General features: G+C 38.2%; 1 protein-coding gene and 1 long non-coding RNA gene across 14 annotated transcripts; one reads left to right on the top strand and one right to left on the bottom strand.

Moving 5' to 3' along the window:
- The first annotated feature begins 128 nt into the window (after window positions 1-128).
- Window positions 129-18,896, top strand: LOC149578805 (uncharacterized). The gene is made up of 5 exons (XR_016364841.1): window positions 129-1,869; window positions 16,889-17,029; window positions 17,905-18,002; window positions 18,210-18,346; window positions 18,604-18,896. It is a non-coding gene; the product is annotated as an uncharacterized LOC149578805 (long non-coding RNA).
- Window positions 2,199-27,060, bottom strand: LOC149578804 (uncharacterized). 13 transcript variants are annotated; one of them, XM_089831792.1, is made up of 8 exons: window positions 26,202-27,060; window positions 4,098-7,241; window positions 3,915-3,974; window positions 3,679-3,755; window positions 3,350-3,530; window positions 2,999-3,210; window positions 2,781-2,883; window positions 2,199-2,520 (listed from the first exon to the last, which is right to left on the bottom strand). In XM_089831792.1, the coding sequence occupies exons 1-2, from the start codon at window positions 26,777-26,779 to the stop codon at window positions 4,148-4,150; spliced, it is 3,672 nt and encodes a 1,223-aa protein (XP_089687918.1). In that variant the 5' UTR covers window positions 26,780-27,060; the 3' UTR covers window positions 2,199-2,520; window positions 2,781-2,883; window positions 2,999-3,210; window positions 3,350-3,530; window positions 3,679-3,755; window positions 3,915-3,974; window positions 4,098-4,147. The 13 variants fall into 13 exon arrangements, with proteins under 13 accessions (XP_089687918.1, XP_089687910.1, XP_089687876.1 ...); XM_089831784.1 differs by having other exon boundaries at window positions 4,103-7,241; window positions 26,202-27,059; XM_089831750.1 differs by having other exon boundaries at window positions 2,199-2,883; window positions 3,857-3,974.
- Between the last annotated feature and the right edge of the window lie 298 nt (window positions 27,061-27,358).

Below are 27,358 nucleotides of genomic sequence, written 5' to 3'. Positions count from 1 at the left end.
TATGGACTTTGGACGTTATAATTATTCTTTCATATGGATGTGGTATTTGTTAGACTTAGTATTAAATTAAAATTTAAATGTGATTCAACATCATGGGATCCTTAAAGAATGTAACATGTTATGTATGCTTTTAGTTGATTGTATGTTATTGCTTCTGCTACTATGTGTTTGATGTGTATGTTTTATCTTTCTTGTTTCAAAAAAAAATTGTTTGACAAACTTAGTAAAACTTTAGTTTAATTATTTTGGATCCCCTGGCGAGGTGTTACACCTAATTCACATGAGCCAGACAGATTTGAGGGAAAAATCACAACTTTTTAGATAAAAATTTTGTATAAGCCTGCTACAACCACTTCCAATACCTAAGAGGAAATGGGAAGGGATATCGATGGATTTAATCATAGGTCTTTCTCGAGTTCAAGGGCGAGATTGCATCTTTGTAGTTGTAGACACATTGACAAAATATTCCCATTTCTTCACCCTTGCTACAAATTTTTGAGCACCTTAGGTGGCAGATTTTTTTCCAGAGAGGTTTAGAGGTTGCATGGTCTACTTAAGACCATTGTTAATGATCGGGACATTAGATTCATCAGCATGTGTTGAGGGAGTTTTCCTGACAACATAGTCACAAAATTAACTACCAACACCAAATTAACTACCACCACCAGAACCATCCTCAAACAAATGGGCAAATAGAAATTATCAACAAATGGGTCTAAGGCCACCTTAGAAACTATGTTTCAAGGCAATAGCATGCTTGGGAAAGATGGCTACATTTAGGTGAGTATTGTTCCATTACCACCATCACATGTCAATTGACATGTCTCTATATAGGGATTTGTACCGGGACGATGCCTTGTCGTTCATAGACTTGGCCTTTGATGATAGTAAGGTTCCTCGGGCAAAGGAGGCAATTCAAAATTACAAGGATATTCTCAAGGTGCTGAAAGATAACATCCAACAAACCCAACATGAACAGAAAATGTACCCGAGCAAGTATTGAATAGAGAACATTTCAAGTTGGAGACTTGGTTTTCTTGTGTCTACAACCATACAGTCGGTCTTCATTGTAAGAGTAGTGGTGTGGAAAAACTGAAGTCATGATTTTATGGGCCTCACAAAATCCTTAAAAAGATTTGTGAGGTTGCATATGAATTAGAGTCTTTCGAGGGAAGTCAGATCCATAAGGTTTTCCATGTTTTTTGTTGGAAGAAAGGTTAGGGTCAGCATACAGTTGCATCTCCTGAGCTACCACCTTTGAACAAAGAAGGGAAGTTGGTATTAGTGCCCAACGGTATCGCTGATTGGAGAGGAAGGAAGTTGAGGAACAAGATGGTCTGAGTATCTAATAAAATGGAAGGACTTATCGATTGAGGATGCAACATGGGAAGGTGAAGAGATTTAAAAATATCCTTATTTGCGATTGCTAGAGGACCAACAATCTCGAGGACGGACAGAAACGTATTTAAGGGAAAAACCACAGCTTTTCAGGAAAAAATATTGTATAAGGAGAATTCGATGGGAGAAGAAATCATTCATTAAAGTTTTTTTAAATTTTTCTCTTTGAAAAGACTCGACTCCGTGGACGACAACCTTGAGAAGCTAAGGCTTGGACAAAATCCAAAGTACTCATAGCCAGCCTGCACAGAATTTAAACATTTCATTTCAATCTACAACCACAGTTCAGAGATATTTCCAACAGTTACAGCGGCTGCATATTCTGAAACAAAACACCAGAGACCAGAAAGGTTTAAACTGCGAGTTCAAGCTCAATTCTTCATCACAAATAGCAGCTTCTCATTCTGTGCAGGAAGCAGCAGGAGTATACTGTTCTGCAGCATCCTTAAGCTTTTCTGGAAATTATTACAGGTTGGTATTGCCTCAGTTGTAACTGGTAATTATTACTGTTTATTACAAATGTGCTGTACTCACAGACATCCTTCAAGGCCGGATTTCCCAATCTTCATGAATGTTTGATAAGATGCATTTTATGTAAATTCAAATTTGATGTCTATACTTAGAAGTACATGCTTTCAATAATTATCCTAAAAACACAAAGAATTGCAATCAATTAAACTTAATCGCAAAAAATTATGGAGAAATTCGTAAATAGAATATTTCATATTCCAGCTAAATTGAAATTTCCATGATGGATTAAGAGTCTCTATACTTACAAAACCAAAGTTATATATTCCAAATTGAAAGAAAGATTCAACTTTATTTAAGGTGGAATTTACCTAATAGAACTGTGTGCCACTGAGGATGGAAATTCATACTCGTGGCATTTGAACCCCGATTAAGAATTTTTGCCACCGACTTTTTGGAAGATCATCTTGTGAGTACATGGAATGAGGGTTCGGATAGTTCACTTTGTAAGAAAACACTTATGCTGAGTTTCAATATTTAGAAAATATGAAAATTATTTTTTGTATATCTCCCAGCAAGCTTGATAGTGCAGAGAAAGCTTGCAATGGATACGATACGCACACCTCATCAGATTATCTAGTTTGAATGTGCCTCCTAAGATGTTCAGAATCAGCATACTGATAGTCAACTACAGCAATAGTTGAAGACAGAATTCTATAAACTGAAATAGCACATTGAAGATAGATAAACTTTCATGCCTTCAGAGACCTAAAATGGGCATGTTATCTGAAGCACTTCATAGACAAAAATGGTCATGTCCCACACCATTAAGCTTGTGAAATGCTTATTTTGATTCAAAACACAACTAGTGCTTCAAGCAGCTGTGTCCCAGATTTATTATCAATTAAATTCACCTGTGTCTGGAGTTGGCATAAGCGGTGCAGGATATGGTGCAGAAGGAATTAGATTTGCTATCCACCCCGAAGAAGTAGGAGGAGGAGCACTGTGTTGAAAGGGCTGAAAGAAAATCAATAAGAGCTTTCCTTGTTAGCACCAATTATGAAAAACTATTAAATCAAAATTTAAAAAATCATTGCTGAATGCAAAAGTTAAATGAGTGAAATTTCTGTACCAATTGATTCATTGCTCTTTGGGGAGTGCCCCAACAAAGAGTGTTAATTGAAGGAGTTGGCACTCGAGCTCCATTATGTGATGCACATGTATGATGTACAAAAACTGTCTTGATATCAGGATTGGCCAAAGCTGTACAAATAATGAAGGGCCCTGATGGCTCTGCATCTTCATGCAACTAAATATTCACTCTTATGAGGTTTAGCATGCTTGCTGTGAACATAATTATCAACTGGGTAATTAGTCTCAGTAGCAATTTAGAGTGCAAAACTAAAACCCTTATGTTTAAAAACTGCTTTATGAACATCAAGGTATCTCAAACAATCAAATTTAGCATTCACTTCAGAAATACCTCCCGCTCTCGCATTTCAATGAAAATTTGGACTATCCAAGCAAAAGGGCTCAAAAACAAATCCTTGTTTCAGTACCAATCTTGGTAGAAATTTAGCCCATGAAATGACAAAGAATCCCATCTTTTTCATATTGAAATCTCTACTATCTCCAATCCAGTACCCTCTTTATAAAATTATCTCCTGCACTCATAACCACAGGACTGATGCCTTCATTTAACAGGTAGCAACAAAATTGTTTTAAAATAGAATAAAACACAACAAAAAGATGGTCCAGCGGCATACAGATTCCAAAAAATAAAACTTAATGAAGCTGTGGCAAGCGACTTACCTCAAGATTCTGCACAAACTATTTCATGCAATCAATGATCTTGATGAGAAAAAATGGGTAGGAAACATTATGAAACCCTACGACAACATATTTTTTAAAAATAAAATCAGGCAACCAAAAGCCTATCTCTGTGCAGTTTCTGCTTCCATCTATTCACAACAAATGAAAATTGAATTACTTTATTAGAGCTTTATTGCTACTGGATTTGATTCTCGGTAATGGAAAAGAGAGGTTACAATTGTTCATCATAATAGTGATGAGGCTCAATCTCCAAACTTCCAAACTTGAGCCTATCTCTGGAAACACATTACCAAACACAAATGCATCAAATGCAGAAAAGTAAAAAATGTATATTAATTCTCCTACTATGAATAAGAAAGTGATTTTACTCTTAAGTCATGTACTTGTTATACATTTACCTCACCTTCAATCTCTCTTCCCCACCAGTGCCATGAAGAATAAGACATTCTCATTCACTGTGGGCCTTTTCAGATATGTCATCAGCAACATTTTTTATTTGCAGCTGTGAGCGGTTGACAATGGTATCAGGCAGGCTATTAAAATTTTCACGCCCACTCAAACCCAAATGTTGCAACTGTGTTAGCTTGCCAATGATATCGGCGAGGTTATTAAAAAATTTACAATAACACAACTGTAAATTTTGCAACTGTGATAGATTGCCAATGGTATCTGGGAGGTTGTTCAATTTTTTACACCCGCTCAAGTCTAAATTGTGCAACTTTGATAGGTTGCCAATGGTAGCAGGAAGGTTATTCAATTTTGTACACCAGTTCAAGTCTAAATGCTGTAGCTGTGATAGGTTACCTATGCTATCAGGGAGATTTATTAATTTTGTACACCTACTCAAATCTAAATGTTGCAACTCTGATAGATTTTCTATGGTATCAGGGAGGTTACTTAAATTTTCACAGTTTCTCAACTCTAAATGTTGCAGCTGTAGTAGGTGGCCAATGGTATCAGGAAGCTTACTTAAATTTTCACATTTATTCAGCTTTAACTGCTGCAGCTGTGATAGGTTGCCAATGGTATTAGGGAGGTTATTCAAATTCTCGCACATGGTCAACTGTAAATGTTGCAGCTGTGATAGGCTGCCAATGGTATTAGGGAGCCTATTTATTTTTTTACACCCACTCAGTTCTAAATGCTGTAGCTGTAATAAGTTGTCAATGGTATTGGGGAGGTTATTTAATTTCTTACACCCACTCAAGCCTAAATACTGCAGCTGTGATAGATTGCTAATGGTATTGGGGAGGTTATTTAATTTTGTACACCAACTCAACTCCAAATGCTGCAGCTGTGATAGACTGCCAATGCTATTAGGAAGGTCATTTAAATCTTCACAGTTTTTCAACTCTAAATGTTTTAGCTGTGATAGGTTGCCAATGGCATCAGGGAGGTTATTTAAATTCTCACAGTTTCTCAAGTCCAAAAGTCGCAGCTGTGATAGGTTGCCAATGGTACCAGGAAGGCTATTTAAATTTTCACACATGTTCAACTCTAAACACTGCAGTTCTGATAGGTTGCCAATGCTATTAGGAAGGTTATTTAATTTTTTACACCCACTCAAGTCTAAATGCTGGAGTTGTGATAGGTTGCCAAAGGTATCAGGGAGGTTATTAAATGTTTTGCACATACTCAAGTCTAAATGTTGCAGCTGTGATAGGTTGCCAATGGTACCAGGGAGGTTATTTAATTTTGTGCACCTTTTCAACTCTAAATACTGCAACTGTGACAGACTGCCAATGGTATCAGGGAGGCTACTTAAATTTTCACAGTTTCTCAACTCTAAATGCTGCAGCTGTGATAGGTTGCCAATGGTATCAGGGAGATTATTTAAATCTGTACACATACTCAAGTTTAAATGCTGCAGTTGGGATAGATTGCCAATGGTACCTGGAAGCCTATTTAAAAATTCACAATGGAACAAGTTTAAATGTTGTAGCTGTGATAGGTTGCCAATGGTATCAGGGAGGCAATTTAAATTTTCACACCTATTCAAATCTATATGTTGCAACTGTGAAAGGTTGCCAATGGTATGAGGGAGGTTATTTAAACTTTTACATCCGCTCAAACCTAAATGCTGCAACTGTGATAGGTTTCCAATGATATCAGGAAGGAATGTTAACTTTGTACACTCTCTTAAGTCTAAATGATGCAGCTGCAACAGGTTGCCAATAATATCAGAAAGTGAATACTGGAAGAAGTCGGAAATATTGCCGTCTACTTGCATTATCCTCATTTGCAAATGGTTACGGACAGGGTTAAAGTGAAATGGCTCATGTTTTGCAAAGCTACATTTTTCCAATCTTAACCATATCAGACTTGAAGGAAGCATGGCAAGCCCGTCTTTTGTGATGCTGTCAATGAACAGATTTTTCAAGTGAAGAAATTGAAGACCAGGTCTGCACACCGTTTTAAGCATTTGCCAGTTACCTCCACTGAATCGAAGGCGAGAGCAATTGATGTTGTTGGGTACATTGCTTAAATGAGTTCTTTCCCATAGGCGAGTACCTTGTTTTTCCTTTCCAACAATGGTTCGTCCCATATCTCGCAAGTGGTCATGCATGTGAAATACACCTTCATCGTCAATCTTTATCAGTAGCTTCAGGGTAAGATTAGTTATAGCTGTGTGTACCATCCTGTACAAAGACTCCCAAAAAACAATGGGACATTTTTTGTGTTCTCCAATGAAGAAGCAAGCGATGTCCAGAAATATGTCTTTTTCCTCATCACTAAGAGCACTATAACTGATGTAGAGTGTTTTGTGAATGTCTGGGTGAAGAGTGACATTGTGAAAGGCTTCCATCCAACAACCAGGATCATTCTGCTTATCATACAAAAAGGCTCCCATCACTTCCAGTGAAAGAGGATGGCCCTTGCAAGCTTCTGCCATTTTTTTGGACATGTTCTCATGAGTGCTACTTGGAGATGCTTTCAGAAAAGCGTGCCAACTAAATAACTGAAGACTTTCATTTATCTGCAACCCAGTCATCTCGTGGATATATTCAGGTAAAACCCCTGCAACATGGAGAATGTGTTTGTTTCTAGAAGTAATAACAACTCTGCTACCAGGGGCCAGCCACTTCCCAACCAAAGCATTTAATTGTTCCATTGCATCCACATCATCTAAAATGAGCAGCACGCGTTTTCCTCTCAAACGATCTCTGAACAAAGATTTGCCCTCATCAACACTATGCATTTCTCCACCATACTTGCATAAATCTTTAAGAATTTTTTTCTGCAATTTTCTCAGGCCCATGGAATCTGCAGCAGTGGTGCGGATATTAAATACAAAGGAAGAAGCATCAAAATGAGCACAAACCTGGTTGTATAGGGCCTTAGCAAGTGTGGTCTTGCCAATACCACCAATACCCCATAATCCAGCTTTAACCACACCTCCTTCTGAATTGAGTATAAATTTCTGAATGATATTTTCGGTCACGCTTTCCAGTCCGACTGGGTGTTTGGCAATTTCCAACGGCACTCTGTCGAAAGTCTTAATAATGTCATTCACCACCATCTTTACTAGTTGAGTTTCAGAGCTGCAAATATCAGTTCAAAAATGTAAATCTATTTGTAAATAGGAGATATTTTACACAGCAAGTATAATTGTGATATTGCTATTAAGGTTCAGTGGGGCTACCCTCCTGACAAAATGCATGGGAAAGTCAAAATTTTCATTTTTTTTTCTTCAGATTTGCCAAAATGCAGTGATTTTTTTACAGATTTTGTGTTGTTTTCTTTTATTTACTATTGAAATCAACACGGATTCACACTGAAATTTTTGGGGAGGATAGCCCGTCCTTAAGATGCAAATGTGTATTTTTTTAGTTAAACTCATTGACCCATGTTTTAAGAGATCAGTGTTAAGTGTTCCCTTCATTATTATCAAAGAAGAGTTAGTGTGAGCCACTATTCTTGAAACATGGGTCAATGAATTTGATTAAAAAAGTACATAGTTGAATCTTGATAGCAATATCACAATGCAAATTAATGTCCTGAAGACTCATCAATAAAAATTGCAGAAGCACTAATTTTTACCCTCAGTTTCCTCCTATTAAAGAAAATTGAAATATTAAAATATAGTTTTTGCATTAATGGAATCATAAGATGCAATTTAATTTTAAATGGACAAATCAGATTTAGAGATTTTTTACCTCTGTTTATATTTCCTAAAGTTTGAAAATTTTATTGGCTGAGAAAGAGAAAGCAATGAAAAAAAATACATTTTCCTTGAAAAAATTTATAAAAACAACATTGAAAGGTACAAATGCCAGTGAGGGCCATACACCATATTTATGAAACATTAAATACTTATTAATGAATATCAGGTCTCCAGAAAGGCAGAAACCTCTTCTCTTTAACTGTGCCATGCAGTAGGTGTTGTGTTTCAAAAAATACTCTTGCGTAAAATGAAAATCCTACCTGGACTTAGCTAGCATCCATAAACTTTCCTTGAGGTAAAAAATAATTGTTTTGTGAGATGATTTCATGCTTCTGTAAGAATTTCTTCCTCAGATATCTGTTTCAAACAAATTTTTTTCTGGGTTGAAGTTCTTTTAGCAGTATCCACAAGCATAAATCACAGGACCCTAATAATTCTCAGTTTGGTTTCCTGGATTTATCAGTGGCTAGAACCCAGGATATAGTTATTGGCCCTGCTATTTGAAGAGGTGATTGCCCCATAGACGTATAGAATCTCCAGCTCCAATCCCCGCATCATTTTTGTGTGCATTTAAATTGTCCGTTTATGATTTATTCTTGAATTTTACCCTTTTCATGATCAGAAAAACAACTATGGCATTAAAAAATATTCTATTTACTTCTCTGTCTGCACAGGTATCCTTCAAATAATTACTTTTATCTTGTGACAAAAGGCATAGCTTAGAGAAAGAGTTGAGGTATGGCTTCTTTATCTATCTCCGGCACATACTTACAACCCATGAGCGAAATTACTCTTTCAAAATCGTACCCTCGCTGTAGGATAGCGGGAACATTTCATGGCTAGCTCGTGTTGGTTAGAAGCCAAAAACAGTGACTGAAAAAGATCAAATTGCAACGCTTTTTATTCTGAAAACATTTGACTAGTTTTTGGTGGGCACGAGTTTTTAGCGAGAAGTGCATTATTCGCCATTTTTTAAGAATTGGGGAAGGTCCCCATGCAGCTGCTAAGCTTAATTTGGCTAGCAGCCGCTGTTCCACATTTTAAAGAATATTTTATGGAGCAGGTGTCCCCATAAAATTACTGATTCTGCTTGCTTTTGCTGTTTATTTTTTTGCTTATCAATTTTAGATATGATTTTGGAGGGAGAAGATTGGAAGGAATATAAAATTGGAGGGAATAAAAATCGTGGAGACACTTGTGTGATGTCCCCAGAGTGGGCCCCTAACAGAAGGTGACGCAGGTCTGTCCGTGCGGTTTGTCGCTACCACATGTCCGGGGTCCTCGCTAGCGAGGCTATCCTGGGGTTGCCCCCCTTAACGCAGGGAGGTGTCGTTTACTAACAATCTGGGCTTTTGGTGCAGCAGTTACTAACTTGGTATCAGAGCCGGAGGTCTCGAGGTCAAGACCCGCGGAGCGTGGTGGGCTGTGATGTCCCCAGAGTGGGCCCCTAACGGAAGGTGACGTAGGTCTGTCCGTGCGGTTTGTTGCTACCACGTGTCCGGGGTCCTCGCTAGCAAGGCTATCCTGGGGTTGCCCCCTTAACGCGGGGAGGTGCCGTTTACTAACAGTTCGGGCTTTTGGTGTAACGGTCACTTGAATTATTGCAACTGGGAGGAAGATACTTCAGTCTTCTATTTGTGCTACATTGAGAAAAAATATTTGAGTTCGAAAAAGCAGGCCGAAAAAGCAATTCGAAAAAGCAAGCTGAAAAAGCAGTTCGGAAAAAAAGGCCGAAAAAGCAATCCGAAAAAAGCAAGTTAGTAACCGTTGCACCAAAAGCCTGGACTGTTAGTAAACGGCACCTCCCCGCGTTAAGGGGGCAACCCCAGGATAGCCTCGCTAGTGAGGACCCCGGACACGTGGTAGCGACAAACCGCACAGACAGACCTACGTCACCTTCCGTTAGGGGCCCACTCCGGGGACATCACAGCCCACCACGCTCCGCGGGTCTCGACCTCGAGACCTCCAGCTCTGATACCAAGTTAGTAACCGTTACACCAAAAGCCCGGACTGTTAGTAAACGGCACCTCCCCGCGTTAAGGGGGCAACCCCAGGATAGCCTCGCTAGCGAGGACCCCGGACACGTGGTAGCGACAAACCACACGGACAGACCTACGTCACCTTCCGTTAGGGGCCCACTCTGGGGACATCACAACTTGGATCTTCTTTCATATGCAGTTGCTGCTTAACTTCAGCCCCTCTTTTTCCAACAACTTATTTTCAATAGTTAAACAGTAGCTGCATCATGAAAATAGGAAGAGATCCCGAATTATCCTTTTGTGCCAAATTAAATATTTCATGGAGACACTTTTATGCTTATTTTTAAGCAAAAAATAGTGTTAAGCAGCCGCATGGGGACATGGGGTTAGGCGCTGCTATTTTTAATCAATATCCGGCAGCAGCTTCATCTTATGGATTTGATTCATCCATATATATGGTTAACCAATAAGAGTCTAATGGTTAATCCCCAATTATCAATTTAAAAACATTGTTGCCATTAAAGCTGATTATGCTATTCTGATATGCTAACTATTAAAATGCGAAGAATAAGTATGCTACCAAAATCCACATACATCTTGCATTCGGACTAAGGATGGGCCTCATAGAGGTGGTTGATTCAATTTTATTGTTCACCTGATCTCACAAAAACTATCCATATTAGTGTTGTGGGAATAAACATAATCTTGAGCAATTATTTCACAATTTTAATTTCTATAAATCTTGCTAATTTTAATAGACCCATTTTAATTCAAAATAAAGCCTAAAATCTTGCACAACACGTGCTAAGGCCTTGGATCCATGTTGTAGCCTTCTTTTATGTCAATTAGTGATAATAGATTTCCACAATCCCTGATACTATATTCAAGCTTCTGATAAGATTGTGTGCCAGCAACATTTTGAATCATACTCAATGTGCATTGTTTTTTGAATATCTATCACTATTATAACTTATATCACTGTAGCTTTCATAAGATTTTTTAAAAATAAAAACTGTGATAAAATAGTTCTAGTTAATTTATTTTACAATTTATACAGAAAGAAATTTTGTGAATTATTTATTTATTATACTATTTTGCTGCTAAAATGTGTGACAAATTTCTTATTGGCATTGATTTTTTACCAATGAATTGAAAGATAAAATTGGAAAAATAAAAAATTTGAGTTTACAGTGACTTTCCATATTTTATGGATCATTAAAGATTCTGGGCTCCTTGATTTCTGGGATGATTCTAGGCAGAAATTGATGATTGGCTTAAACACCTACCTTGTTTTCAACCTCATCTTCATTATCGAAATCTCTCAATCAAGCTAACTGGATGTTTTCAAGGCATGCAAGTGCTTACCCTAGGGTCCCATGGGGGGGGCTTGGGCTCTATATTTAAGGAGCTATAGGTCCCATGATAATATTTTGGGGGGGCTAAAGCTTAATTTGGAATCTTTTCCTATTAACTAGGAGCCACTACTTTTTAGTTGAGTGGATGCAAAAGGGGGGGGGGTCTTTCATTTCCCTCCAAATCGAAACCAGGCTGCCAAAAATTCTAAAAACAACAATTCATATTTTTAATATTTCCTTCAATTTAGGAGCTAATTTTTTTAAACAGATTTATATGTAATGCCCATGGGACCGCTCCTCTTTAAATGTTCCTAAAAAAGCTCAACGACACCCACTCTATTTTTAAGCAAGCGGGTGCCCATGGGACCCCAGCCTTAGCTTTTCAGGTTTTTTTTTTGCTAATTATTTTACTTTTCTAGTAATTGAATTCCAGGGTGTATTTTCTTTTAATTTTATGACAAGGTAATAGCAAATAGTTTTGAAAAGTTGGTATTAGAATTTATTTTGCTATGTATTCACTATTTTTTTATGATAACAGTTTCTTTGTAATTCATGTTTTTTGTATAACACAGCAATTCCAAAAATAAGGTAATGGTAATTTTATGCATGTAGAATTTTCTATTATGAGACTGACATGGTGGATTATACATATGTTCTATTTTGTATTTGAGAAATCCATATATTTTTGTATGATAGATTTAGTATGAACAATAATACAAATGGAAGAGGGCATAGGAAAAAATTAAAATTCTGAATTGCTACATAGTTTGGAATTAACTTTTATGAAGACGACCTAAATTTTCTGTAATGCCCAAATTTATATTGGATTGTGTCATTTTTTTTATTGGTAATAGGCTGAAGCTATATAAAAATTTATTAATATAGCAAAATTTTACATCAATCTCCTTCACAATTGTGCCATTTTTAATGGTATTTGGATTTCTGTGAATTTGTTTTGATAGGGAGCCCAAACTGAATAGAGTTTTCGTGGGATGTAAGGTACATGAATTCCAAAGAAGTCTCTTACAAAAAAAATGTGGTTATCCAACATGTATGTGTTGATGTCAGTTTTATACCACCGCATAACATATAGCAATTGAATACTTGATATGGAATATCAAACACTCAACCCTCTCTTGAAAAGTAAATACTCATGAAGAACATGAGAAAACTCTAGGTATCCTTACACTTGTCGATACTAACTCGGTTATATTAATGTGATTTGTTGGTTAATCACATAGGCAGACTTATGTTATTCATTCGAAGATAACTTGGTGGTACTTCACTTTGCTTGACTTGTTCCTTTTCTCCTTGATCACTTTCACTTTCAACTACTCCTACCACTAATTGCTTACTGCTCTACTACTACTCCTATGAATGAAGAAATTAGCAAATGGACAAGGATCCAACCAAATAAAAACTTGCTAGCGGCGCTACCTCCATTGGTGCAATGATTCTAAGGGATGCTCTTAGGATTTTCACACTAACACTTATCTTCCAAACCAACTTGAACTACAAGCGGAAAGATGAAATGCAAGTAGAACTTGGGAGTGATCGGACTGGATTACCACACAAGGCTTCCTAACAAGCCGCTAGGATGCTAGTGGCCTAGTATATAGATCCCTATCAAACATTCACTAACATCATCATACAACTAGCCATTTACCTCTTCTCTAACAACATGAAATGAAATCCTACTTTAATTTGAGAGATGAGAAGAAACATGCAAATACGCCAAAATGATAATGTATATCCACCATGCAAGCCACAACAATGAATAAAGAACAATTTTGATAGTATTTTGGCAACATTTCTCCAACATAACTCTCCTTTACAAATGAGAACAAGATGACCTTATATAGAGGCTCAAAAAAATTATGAGTGACCAAGATTAAGAGGCAAAATCAAGGGCCAAGATTAATTAGGGTTACCATCATTCCACCAATTACATGAGGGCACCAACTTTGTGGGCCAATGAGAAAATTACAATAATTTGTCAGCCAATGAGAACATAGAACACTTGGCATGATTTGATTGCATGCACAGGAAATTGCCACCTCATCAACCTTATCTTATAAATTTATTTAATCTTTGAGATGAGGTGAAGCCTTGGATGCTTGAGCATATCCTTAGAAACTTTCTCATTACCATTTGAACTTGCTTGTACCTGATGTCCTGACCTTGAAAGGGTGAGGTCTCCATGCACTTGGGGTAACCTTGCCTTGGCCTCGGTGGCTTGCCCAGACGTGAACCTTCTTGCAATTTGAGAGTCTTGCTCTTGGTCACCACCTTGAAATCGAACTTGAACTCTTTCAACCTTTCGTCTCGCTTGCCTCCTTCAGTATCCTTACCTTCCTTAACCTTCCTATTCAAATTTGGTTTGCATGAATAGTCAAACCTTGCCTAGCCTCAAATATTTTCAAATCACTTCCTCCAAATTTGCTCTTCCTTGAAATTCACTCTTCCTTGAGATTCACTTTTCAATTTTCACCGCCTCTAAATCAAATAAAAGAGGTAGGACCCCATATAGAATTGTTTTTTATTTTGCATTGTCCTAAGTTGCAATTCTAAATTTTCACTTATAATTCTAGCCCAATCAAATAATCTCTTTCCACTTTCAATTTCATCAATGACACAGTACATCCAATCCTCAAATTGCATACCTTAAGCCATGCCCATGATCCGACTAAGAAGGGTTGCCATACTCCAACTTGAAATCTGACTGAGTGAGCTTTGACGGCCTGGTAACTCCCTTCTATGCTTTAGATGAATGAAGCAGGCGTCCTGATTATCCTGAAAGAACTTGGTTGTTTGATCCATCATTACCACTATCATGCCTTTATGCTAGGGAATATTGAATACTTCTTCGACCACTTGTCCACTGACGTTAGCCAACACTCTTTTCCCTTCATCAAAAAACGATGGACTTGGTCACAATATCAAATTGGGATGCACACTCCATTCCCAATTCCAGACAAGGCAAGGTAGGAGGGAAAGCCGACACGTGCACAAATCCGCTCTTGTAGATCTTCTTCGCCATGGGGGATTGTCCTTCCTTCAATCTATCCTTCAACTATACAATGTTCATCGTGTCGATATTGGTATCACTTATACGCCTCACTTTCGAGAAGAAGGTGGTCTTATGTATCATGTCTTCCTTGTCTTTTTTGGTATTCGTTCCCTTTGGGTTCTTGCTTGTACTAACATCCACCATCCTAAACACTTCTTTCTCCCTCTTTGTTCTAAATGATATGGACTAAACTTATCAATCTCCAAACTTCTTTCTATCGATGGAATCTAGCTTATTTTTGCCTCTCCAAATGTCCTGTCTCTACACTTATAATCGCCTCTCCAGCTTAGGGGTGGGACTACCACTTATTTATGCCTCTTCGTTAACTTAGGATGGATTACACTTATATCTCCCAACTTCAATCCTAGGGTGGTCCAGCTTATTTCTGCCTCTCCAAGTGTCCTATCATGAAATTTACAATTACATCTCCCAACTTCAGCGTATCAATGGAGATGATGAAATGGTGGATGAATAGTGCAAGAAGAAGATAAGAGAAATGAACCAAGAAAGAACAAGGAATAAAATCCGCCTTTAAAACCAATCTTCACTTCTAAAAATGAATGAGAATCTTACCTTAAATCTACATTCGACCAACGATCAAGCCTCTTCGAGTTCAGATCTAATCTCAGAAAATGCAGTCCTCCTTGCAAATAATGAATCTCTAGCGAAAATCAGAATTCACCAACGTTGTCTCTCTTGAAAATTCTCTAATATGCAAAATCAAATCTCATGTATATTCTACCCCCTTGTGAAATTTGCCCAGCTCTACAAAAATTGGACTTTCAAGAGAACCTTGTTGCCCTTAACCAATTTCAGACCTTCAAAATCACTCAACTAGGGCAAAACAAAAATCATTGCCCTAGGAAGAAATTGCAATCCCCCCAAGAAAAAATCGCCAACCTCCAAAATTCTGCTCTCAAAATTGCACCTCTGCTGCAAATTCAGGTCTGCACTTTAAAACTCTGCCATATTGCAAATTTTGGCCAACTAGGGCAGAAAATTGCCCTCTAAAAATCTGAATTGCTGCCTCCAAAATTCGCCTAGCTAGGGCAGAAAATTGCCCCTCTAAATCAGACCTTCCACTGTAAATTTGGGCCTCCAAACAAATTCGCCTAAGGCAGAAAAGAAATCTGCTCTCCACAAAAAAAACGCCCCTCAAATGAAGAAAGTCACTGCCCACAAGGAGGAGAATTGCTGCCAAAAATCAGAAAATCAGACCTCACAATCAACCATGCTCCCCTTCCAAACAAATTCACTGCTCCACAGAATGGAAGAAGTTGGAATGAGAAATGAAGAGGAGGAGCCTCTTCTTATACCAAACTTTTGCCTCCTTGAATAGGGTCTACCTGTATTGGGGGGAAATAAAATTAAATAAGGGGTTTAAATTAGCCAAATCCAAATTACCATAAGCCCTAAAATTGAAATTTAAAGAAAAAGTCATGTATGCCTCTAATATAGCTTTAAACCTTCCCCATTGTAGACCCAATAATTTACCTTGAATTTCACACCTCTTAGGCCTTAAAATACATTGAATTTAACGCAGAAAAGGGGCCAAATTAAATTTCCAAATTATAAACACTCAGCCCAAAAATTTGATTTTAATTTCAATTTCACTTCCTTTTAATATTTTGAAATCCCCCTCTAGGCAACTTAATATCAACTTAATCAAATTTTGCACTTCAATCCAATTTCAATTTTTTGCTATACAATTTCAATTTGCAATTAAAATAAATCCTTATTTGGCAATTCAATTTCATTAAAAAATCAATTTCGCCATCAAAAAATTTATTTTCACCATCAAAGTTTTTGTTTAGATTTCCAAAACAACTAAGTCCACAGATTCATTTTGACAATGCTCAAATTTATACAATTATATCAAATTTTCAAAAATCCATCCAAGTCCAAAATTTGCAAATTTGTCTTATTAGATATTATTTAACAATTGAAAAAATGTTGTTGTTGAATTATGTTTGGCCTAAGGACAAAATTACACGTTTCAGAAAATCAAGTTTAGCACCAGGTGAAAATAAACCGAATCCCTCCTAGAGACCAAGACGTCCAAGGTGTAAAATTACCAATTCGAAACCTCTGGACAACTCCAAAAATTCACTAAGACAAACAAAAACTTACAAAACCCGAAAAAATTGCCAAGGTCTACTTGAAAAAGGGGGGTTCCCCAAAGTTTTTGGGGAGATGGTGTGAAAACCTCAAAACAGTATGGAGAACTTTGTCGAAAATGTTCTGCAGAATGATAATTGTGCCAAGGTTTTCTGGAGGACAGAAATTTGTAGGTTTATACATTAAGGAGATGTTAACTTTAAAAAATCGCAACCCATATGGTATTTCTCTGGCTGCACATTATTTAGAAATACATGCATCAACAAACAGATGGATAATTCAATTTAGAGGGCTTCCAATAGGCAATCTATTTCAGTAAAATCTAGTCTGATGCTCAATTCTCTGATGCTGAACTGATCCATATTAGTCTTAAATATTATTTACTGATTTGACGATGGAAAAAGCATATGTAGGAAGTGATAAACATTATTTACTGATTTGAAGATGGATAGAGAATATGTAGGAGGTGATATTATCAATCGATCTGATTTTAGAAACACAGAACAATGTAACAGATGCATGTCAAAGGGACTACGTTTTTTTAAGAGATGAAGGTGATCAGGAAGCACCAGGAGCTCCTTCAACAGATAAAGAGGAAGCTGGTCCATCTTCTCCAGTAGATTTATTGCTGTTATGAGATAAGGTCATATTTTGAGTCCTCTGTTTTTCACAATCTTGGTCCTATTTCGTCTTCATGTTTCTGAAATATCATTATAAACAGTAGCAATATTTGATGGATAGTTTCTTTTTAGCTGTTGTTGGAAGCAGTATAGTGCTCCATTTTGTTTTTTCAGGATGGTTTTCTAGTTTTAGATTGCCACTTTCAGCCTTGATCCAAAGAACATTCTGTAGCTTATTTTAATTTTTATTACAATATAAAATCTCAACTTCGGCCCCTTTTTTTATCCCAAAAAAACAACTGAGTTTCTCCCTCAGAAGTTTTCTTCTGTTAACAGCTGGGTTTATTTTCCTTGGGACTACTGGTTACAGCTTGCTTATGTAGAGAGAATAATAATCTCTCAAAGATGTTTGTGTAATGTTAATCTATTGTCTTCTTTCAATGTGTGAAGGCAGACTATGGGACACCATAGTGTGAGAAATTTGAAAATTAGACAAGATGAAAGACTAGGGGATTTATCTGCATTAGTGATTAGCACAATATCAGACAACTCCGTTTTGTTTACCTTAAAATGAGTAGATGAAATTCTGCTGTTTACTGTTGAATCTCCATTTTGTTTTTTGAAAAGGTATGACCTAGTTTATCGCAAGTGGTCTATGAATCAGAAGTTGGTTGTGACATTGTAAACAAATTTCCTTTGTTTTTTACATTCGGTTTGCATTCCTCATCTTTGCACTATTTAATTTATGGCTCATATCGGGTTTAATAAAGTTGCTGTTATTTTGGTTGTTGAATCAGATTCATATTTTTCTATTTCACTAATTGTTTTGCTGCCAAGTTTTCTATGACTTGCCAGTTTCAATGAATTTTACTTATGTTTAACACTTGCTTGCATGTAGAGGCTGGCAACTAGCCAAACCTTTCACACATGCCATACTCCTTGTAAAATTGAAGGAACTCTCAGCTGCCGGCCACAATCTTTTTCACATTTGCACAGGTTCAGAGTATTATTTCTTGTAGTTATTTCACAAGTCACTTGGACATTCCTCTCTAATTGAATCATTTTATACGTACTTCTATTTATCTTCAATGTTGTTACATACTTCAATGCGTGTTATCAACCAAATTACTATTTTCGGCGACCCCACATCAAATGCCCTCATTACAAGTCTCCATATAACAAGTTTCTAAAATTTGTTTACAGTATGTGTAGGTTCCTTCACAACAGCAATAACTTGGGGCATACCATGCTACTACTCAGCACATTAACAATCTAGAAAAGCTTTGGAAATAATGTTGTTTCAACTATCTCAAACATGCCCATATGTCAACTTTCCAAAGGTAAACCACACTGAATAATATCGTCAAATTTAACTAGCTATATGTCAACTTTCTAAAGGTAAACTACACTGAAAACTATCATCAAAGTCAACTAGCTAATCAGAAATAGGAAGTGAGGTGGGCTTGATAGCTATAACGTCTCCTCTCATCTCCCCAGCAAATTCTTCACAACTCTTAACAAATATGAAATGAAAGTCTATAGTTTGTTAAGTTTTTTTTGTCATTTTCTAACATGTTTTTCTCTATATCTGTTGAAGGTGGGCATTGAGGATAACTAACACCGGCATAGTGGGACAACATAAATTTTGTGTCCACAAAAGATTTACAAGAATGGTCTCAAAGTTAAAGAAATTCTTTGCCTGGATAGTATTCAAGAAATTGAAGTTTTTGTTAGGAATTGGTTAATGTATATACTTCAAAACGACACATATTGCAAGCTACATTATCTTTGATTTCTTTATTGTATTTCAAAGTTCTGGTACATAATCACATCATCCAACAGATCAAACAATTTGAATCACATCATCCAACAGATCAAACAATTTGCTTACATTCGTTTGAACATTATGGATTTGCTTTCAATTATTTCAAATGTGCATACATCCAATTAACATTAAATAGGATAAACTTTTTTCACATTTGGACCCACAGATAGTTGCCTCTAATTATATTTGCCTGTTGTCGCTTTATCATTTCACTCAGATTTTACAGCTCTAATACTTGTCCACTCTCTCGGAAAATCTTCCTTTAATCATTCCAACAGGCGATTATGTAAATGCTTAGTGTGACACAGTTTGTCCAGTCAGCCTTAATCACTATAGTTACCTCTAAAAGCATTACACATCTGTAAGTCTAGATATAATTTACAATTCAAGATAGTATTAAGGTTAAAGTCAGTCAGTATTAGGACAATGGTTAATAATGTAATTAGAATTAATTGTATGTTATATTATACTACTGTGGCACAATGATAATACTGGACCTTTTCCTATTTTGATGAAGTCACTAATAAAAATTAGAAAGAAAAAAGAGCTTCAAAAGGCAATGGCTGCTTAAATTTATCTCTCTTTTTTATGTTTATTTTTTTTAATCACCAACTTTCCTTTACAATTTTATATAAAAAATTAACATTAAAATAGTTGTTTAAATACAACAACCTTGCATGGGATTATCAGCTCCCCAAAATACTCCTCAAAAAATTATGAAATCACTGCTAACTGAAAAAAAAACCTAGCTGGAGGCTTGCTATTAAACTTGAAATATGATTTTTTAACTAAAAGAGGGGTAAAAATTTTATTGAATACCAAATAAAACTACAAAGATTTATCTTGGTCCACAAGTTAATTCAGCATCCGAGATAAATCAAGGGGAAGCATCCTACGATCAATAATGTTCCAATCCGGCACATGCTCAGAGGCCCATTTAGCCAAACAATCAGCCACACCGTTTCACTCATGAGGGATATGCATATAAGACACAGAATCCAGAGAATTGCATAACTAAGTGATCTGCTGAATAACCAAAGCCAACTGCCACTCCACATCCACAGGGTTCTGTCTATTCAATAAATTCACAACCAACTGTGAGTCAATATCACAGATAATTCTTCTCCAACTATGTTGACAACACTATTCCACTGCAACCAAGATAGCAAGGGCTTCCATGAGGTTATTTGTATGGTAACCCTTGTATATAGAAAACAAAAACTGAATATCACCAGAGTTGTCTTGCCCGACTCTCCCAATACCAGCCGGTCTAGGATTTCCCAAGGAAGAACCATTAGTGTTGATTTTAAAAACTCTAGCCTCGAGAGGAGACCAATGCCCCTCACGATTAACATGCTGAGAGTGCTGCCTAGCTCTATTCCCAAAGCATCTGTGGGGGAATGAGGGAGTGTCGCCCTAAAGAAGAAATGAAAGGCGTGAGTAAATACCAGCATCCCTAGGATCCAAACCTCCACCAATGTCACATTTAGCCAGGAGTGTTTCATGAAGAGAATTAGCAATTTTCCCCCACAGGTGTCTGATCTCAAACTACACATCATGAAAGATCCTCCTATTTCTCTCAAACCAAACATGACATAAAATAAGGGAAGAGCCAATAATCCAACAACCTGAAGAAAAGAGGTCTTGGAAGGGGGATGGCCCAGACGGTCCTAGAACTCAGACAAGGAAGAGACATGCCAGCACGTGCATTCCCATACACTCCACTAGAAGTGCCAAATCTGTTTGACAAAGGGGCATTGGAAAAAAAGGTGAGAAATAGTCTCTTCACTACTGCGGCATCAAACACAGATGGAAGGCCCCTGAAAGCCTCTCTTGCAAAGATTCTCCCAAGTAAGACAACGATTGTAAACCAAGATCCAGAGGAAAAAATTACACTTAGGCCAAGAAAAGTTATTCCAAACTTTCTTCCATTAAGAGACCTCCACCTCGCCAAAAAGTTGCCTAGTCAACACAAGGTACCCTAAAGAAACAAAATACTTGCCAAAAGAAGCACCTCCCCAAGCCAAAACATCAGGTCCCTGTAGAGAGTTGCACTCCCTAGAAGCCAATATCTGAGAAAGTTCCAACTGATCCCCCAGAAAGCCACCAAGCAACCAATCAGAAGAGGTCTTCCATCTGTAACCAATAGCAAGGCCCAGGTTATAAGCCTTCTTATAATGAGCCACCTTATTCCATCCAACAAAAAGGAAAAAATCACAAAGAGGCTGCAAGTGCAGATGAGAGGACAAGCGAGGAGGATGCCCATTCCAGGAATCACTCCAAAATAGAGCCTCAGTGCCTCTCTTACAGATCCAAAAAAGGCTCCTCTTTACTAGGTGAGCACCAATCTTGAAGGTATTCCACACCATAGAGCCTCTTCCCTCAAGAGAAAACCTGGAAATATCTGAAGGTTCAACACCAGGTAAATACTTGTGTAATAGGATACGAGCCCAAAGCTAAGACTATTTGGAACACCAGCACCAATTGAACTTGGTAGCAAGAGCTTGACTGTACAAGATAGCAGAATGAAGGCCGAGGCCTCCTTCCTTTTTTGGCCTGCAAATGGTATCCCAATTGATGAGGCTCCATTTGGTATTTTGCAAATTATCACTCCAAAGAAATTGGCGAGAGAGAGCATCAAATTCCTTAAGAAAATACGCCGGGGCAACCTGAACCATGCTTCTGTATATGGAAAGGGCCTAAATCACAGATTGCAGGAGAGTCACCCTGCCAGCAATAGAGAGCCACCTATAAGTCCTTGATTGACTTTTTGTCGAAGCTTGTCAAGAAATCTCTACGAGAAAAGCCTAGGCTATCTTCCCACCACAATAAGGACCCCCAAGTAAGTTAGAGGGAGAGACTCAATCTGAAATCTCAAGATATTAGCTATCCTCCACTGGATAGGCTTAGGAGTTTTGAAGAAAAAAATAGAGGACTTATGGTTGTTAATTTTATGCCCAGAGGTAGCCAAATAAGTATCCAAGGTGAGCCGAAAGGCTTCAGCTTCCCAAATCCAAGCTCTCCCTGCAAGGGCCGTATCATCAACAAACTGGAGGTGAGAAAGAGTGGGCAGACCATTTCCCCATTGCCATCCTTGTATCAGATTTTGGGACACATGAGACTTGATAAGTCTACCAAGTCCCTCTACCATAATGATAAACAAATAAGGAGAGAGGGGGTCTCCCTGGCGAAGACCCCTAGATGCCCCAAAAAGCTGTAATGGTTCACCATTAAGAAAGACCGAGAAGGAAGGAGTAGTACCACAACTCAAAACCCATCTAACCCATTCTTGACTCAAGCCAAAAGCCGGAAGAACTTTCTACAAGAAACCTCAGTTGACTCTATCATAAGCCTTAGCCATATCAAGCTTGATGAACATGGCACGTTCTTTGGAAGAACACATAGAGTGAATGGCTTCGGAAGCAATAACCACCCCATCCAAAATTTGTTTTCCCGCCACAAAACCCCCTTGTTCCTCAGAGATAACCATGGGAAGCCAAACTTTAAACCTCTCTGCTAGGAGCTTAGTAATGATTTTATAGCCCACATTACAAAGAGCAATGGGCCTAAAGAAGTCCAGCTGATTAGCCTCTTCCTTCTTCAGAATAAGGACTAAGAAAGTAGCATTCAAGGCCCGAAGCATATCTTTGTTGGAATAGGACTTTTGAACGACATCCAAAAGGTCATGATTGATAATATCCCAAAATTCCTAAAAAAATTCAATAGGGAGGCCATCAGGCCCCAGAGCTTTGCCTTTATGCATGCTAAAGACCACCCCCTCCAAGTCAGACATACAAATTGGCCTCATAAGAGAGTCATTCATCTCCCTGGTCACAACAAAAGGAATACAGGACAAGATTTTATTCTCCTCAATCTCCACTAGAGGCAAGTCATCTGAAAAGAGAGCAGAGTAAAACTGAATAGCTTCCCTGGACACAGCTTGAGAGGAGGTTAGATGCGTCCCATCGGAAGTAACAAGAGAAGAAATGTAACTCCTGTTACGTCGAGCCCACACAAATTTATGAAAAAATGCGGTGTTCTTGTCCCCTTTCTGAAGCCAATCAACTCGAGCCTTCTGTTTCCAATAAATTTCTTCTCTGAGATCCCACTCAACTAAATCACTAGAAGCTTGGGATTCCGCTACGCTAAGAGCTTTGGAGAAACCCAAATCTCGAATCTGCCTGGTAATAACATCAAAATGATCCTGAGGCCTCTTCTTCATAATGTGGAGATTACCAAAACAATTCTTGTTCCAATGCTTCAACTTCCTTTTAACATACTGTAGTTTTTTAGAGAAGGAGAACATAGTAGTACCATAGGCAAGGCCACCCTATCTCCACCAATGAGCCATTAAATCATGGAGAGAAGAGTCTCAAAGCCACATCAGCTAGAACTCAAAAGGAGGCTTCTTGGGGGCAACAACATAACTAGCCGTGAGCTTGATAGGCCAGTGGTCAGAACATCTCCAATCAAGAAATTCAAAAGAGAGAGAAAGAGAGCCACAATTCCAAAAGCAAGAAACTAGGAACCTCTCCAAGCTTTCTAAGATGGCATCATTTCCAACCCTTCGATTATTCCAAGTAAAGAGCTCGTTAAGAGGTTTGACATCAGAGAAATGTAAAAGATCTATATTTTCACAAAGAAGCTCAGAAGAACCCAAGCGAGCCAACCCACCCATGTTCTCCAGACTGAGTACAGGGTTGAAATCTCCAGCCATGATCCAAGGCAAGAAAGGGTGACAGCTTCTGACAGGCCTAATATGTGCGCAAGGCTTGAGCTTTGCCAGGGAGATCAATAGGGGCATACACATTAGTAACAAGAATCATCTCTCCAGTTTCTAGAGGATACCACCATTGAGAGAGCAGAGAGACAAGAGGCCCAGTAAAGTGGTGTAACTTTCCTAAGATCCCAACAAATGGCAAGACCACCAGAGCTCCCCAAAGCACCAATACACTGACATTGCCCCAGAAACCAAATCTTAGGAGCACATCTAAACATGGAGTCCATTGAAAGCTTGGTCTCCTGGATACAAAGAATATCTAGAGAATGATCAACCACCAACTCGTGAATAACTTTTTTGTCTGAGGATGCTATTCAACCCCCTCACATTCCACGAGAGAATAATCATTGAGTAGAGTGGGGAAAATGTTCATCCATGGTCCTTTCAACCCCAGACTCTACCAGTAAATCTCCTGTAAGTTTAATTTTTTCCTAATCCTGCTTTTGCCCAACTCTTGAGGGGCAAAAGAAACTTTTTTAAATGGTCTTTGCATCAAGCCCAAAGCAAGAGAAGATCCCTTTCCTTTACCAAAGGCAAACACATCTTTAACCAAATCTGCCAAAAGAATATCCTTTTCCTGTGGAGCAAGAGAAACCACAAGGGCACTAGACTCAGGGCCAATAGAGGTCTCCGGCTTCTGTTGAACTACAACATCCTAATTGCCACTAAGAATATAACACCTCCCCTTTGAGCCAATAGCCCCACACTAAGCCTCTGCAAGAATGCCTTCTTCTATGACCATGTTGTCAAGCACCTCAAAACGATTGAACCCTGAGTCCACTTGCCAATCTAGATGAGATCGCTTCTGACCCTACCCTTTAGCATAGTTTCGAGCCAGGATAAATCCATCCTTATCAGGACCGGTAGTATTGGATGGCCCTTGCCCCTAACTTGGAAGTGTTCATTTGAGTTTTCCCTTTACCAGTACTATCAGTCTGAGCATTCCCTTTTCCAGTATTAATAGTTTGACCATTCCCCTTACCATCATTGGCCATCCTTGGGCCAGAGAACCTGCTAGGGGTACCATTGCCTTTAGAGGCTGGAGGGCATTGGCACTGTAAATGACATACGCATTACAAATGTGGCAACGGAAGGGAATAGATTCATGGTCTAGTTGTTGAATCCAAGAAGAAGAGCTTAGGCAAATTTCCAAATAATTTGGCAAAGGATTATTTAAATCAATTTCAACACAAATATAGGCATAAGAAATAACCTTTTTATCCAGTGATTGATGTGCTATTGCAGTTGGCTTCACAAGCATAGCAGCAATCTGTCGAATGATATCCTCGCGCCAAAACTCCAAAGGAAGTCGCGGCAGGCGGACCCAAACAGGAACCCTTGAAGGAAGATCCTCAGTAGAATTGAACCTCATATGCCAAGGTTTGACAAAAAGACCCACACAGTCATAAAAATATGGGCCTCCCTCACCGACCTGGTTCCAATCTGACATGCAAGAGAAAGCCACCAAAAAGTAGCTATTACCAGCCAACATAATATCCATATCACCTTCCACCTGCCACGAACGACGAATCCAGGGTTCTAGAGCCAACAGGGAAATCCGGATACCAAGAAACTTGCATATCAATGCATGTGAGGCCAAATAGTCCACATCTTCCATTACTACTTCCGGAGGGATAACCAGCACAAGCCAATATTGACTACGCGGAAGGCAGCCATTAACTTTATTTAACTTTAAGCACTCGCTAACATAAAATGGCTCCTCCTGAAAACTCACCCTAGGAGAAGATCCATCACAACCAGAGGCTCCAGCAAGAATGAGACTCTTGGAGACCCTGCTCGTAGCCATAAGAGCCCAGCAACCAAATTCTGAACCAAAAACCAGGATCAAAGCAATTTACAGGCGCCAAATTCAGAAACAGAAGCCCCACAACCCCCGCCTCATCTGAAACCTAAGTCAAGCGGACCTCACCTTCAATGTTTATTGTGCAAAGCAAATGTCCACACTGCAGACTGGAACTGTCATTCACCTCGCAGCAGAATGCAAATCTCCAAGGAATTCGCTAGATATGGTGATTATTCTGAAATTTGATTAAATTTTAGATACAATTTTAAATTATATTTTATATCTTCTAATATATTATTAAATTATATTTTATATCCTCCATTATATTATTTAACATATTTTGATGTTAATATAGTTAAAATACTAAAGCTCTGATACCAAGTTAAAAACACGGAAGTTCTGATACCAAATTAAAAACTAAAATGAACAAAGCTGAAGAGAAACCCATATATGGGCTGTGCTGATAATAGGCCCAGTCTATTGTATTTATAGGAAAATACATAATAAATGATATCTATACTGTAGCACGGAGTTCAAAAGAGGATTGATGATAGGTAGTTGGACTGAAGGGTAGAAACTGCGGCTGGCATGCATTGAACATGTACAGAAATTGTCAGTGCTGATGATTTGGTCTGTGCCGTCAATTTGATAAATTGCTGACAAATATTTATAGACATTTACCTCTATAAATTCAACTAATATATCTATATATCTGCTAGGTTAAATGGAAGCTCGCATACTTTACTAGTACAGAAAGTAAAACAAGCAGAGAACGTCGTCCCTTACCCTCCAGTAGAATCCAAAGACCATCCCGACCGAGAACAGATCTTTTCAAGGGCGTCCTTCCATCCATTGATCTCTTCTCTTTGGTATCGAACTGAATGCTCATAAAGTTGCAGTAGACATGGACAGATCTGTCGAAGACAATACTTCCACCACACAATATCTTCATTTGAATGGCTATAGTGTTTCTGAAATGCTTGCTTGTAAGGACTGGAGTTCCCTTGAGGATATCTGACCTGAGTTGGATCCACGTCATAAAATAGTGGGATTATCAACCCCTTATTGTTGACCATTGTGGTGGCCTCCTTGAGACACCATGCAGAGTCTGCATATCCTCTTGAAAATATGGGAATGCATATGGCGCTGCTCCCGATCGCTCTTTCCAAGCTCAACCCAATCATTTCCCCCTTTTTCAATTTGTGGCTGTCCAAAAACACATCGAGACCTGCAGCCGTGAGAGCTTCGAAGAGACGATCAACCAGAGTACTTCTCACGTCTTTTCCCCTGAAACTCAGAAATACGTGGTACTCCTTATCGCTTTGGGATGGGATTTTAGTTGAGGGAGGAATGTATTCTTCCATCTTTGAATTCTTGAGAATAACGGAGAGGATTTAATGAATGAAAGATTTTTATAACTTCTTGAGGCCAGACCGATCTATGGACCTGCAACTTAGTAATTTCTTTGTAAAATCTTCCCTCCGAAGATGATCACTAAACAGGTATACAGTTTGAGAAACTAAACAGCTATGCAGAATTTGAACTCCCTGTGCTTGGCAAATCTCTTTGTATACTCAAGTGAAGCTGTACGTCTATATAAATTATTGTGAATTTCAGTTCACCATAAGTGGAGCCAGCTTTTTAATTATTTTCTTCCCCATTCAAGTCAAGTTTTTGTCTTGTTGGGTGATATCCAAGTTTTTTGGTTTTTCGAAATCTTTACGGTCAGGTGGACTTTTGGCATATTCGAATGAATGGCTGTTGGAAATGACAGAAGTCTAGCTGCCGACATTAAGTGAGAAGAATCAAGGGAAGCGGGGCCACTCTTGAAACGCATTGCCACACCTTGTCTTGTTTGATTACATTTACTAATACTCCCATGTAGCGAAGTCTCTGCGACGTGTTTGATTTGAAAATATAATTTAAACTTTACAAATGGGAAC

Source organism: Cupressus sempervirens, chromosome 1, assembly GCF_028749045.1.
Source record: "Cupressus sempervirens isolate cs-2001-9-10 chromosome 1, ASM2874904v1, whole genome shotgun sequence".
Lineage (NCBI taxonomy): Eukaryota > Viridiplantae > Streptophyta > Pinopsida > Cupressales > Cupressaceae > Cupressus > Cupressus sempervirens.
Note: the sequence above shows the minus strand (reverse complement) of the source record. Positions and strands in the feature narration are given on the sequence as shown.

What these genes read in the sequence shown, in the direction of transcription:
- LOC149578804 (XM_089831703.1), bottom strand. Translation starts at nt 26,779, where the DNA reads ATGGAAGAATACATTCCTCCCTCAACTAAAATCCCATCCCAAAGCGAT. An exon ending in TCTTTGGATTCTACTGGAGG is followed by an intron (nt 7,242 to 26,201) that starts GTAAGGGACGAC and finishes TGATATTTGCAG; the next exon opens with CTCTGAAACTCAACTAGTAA.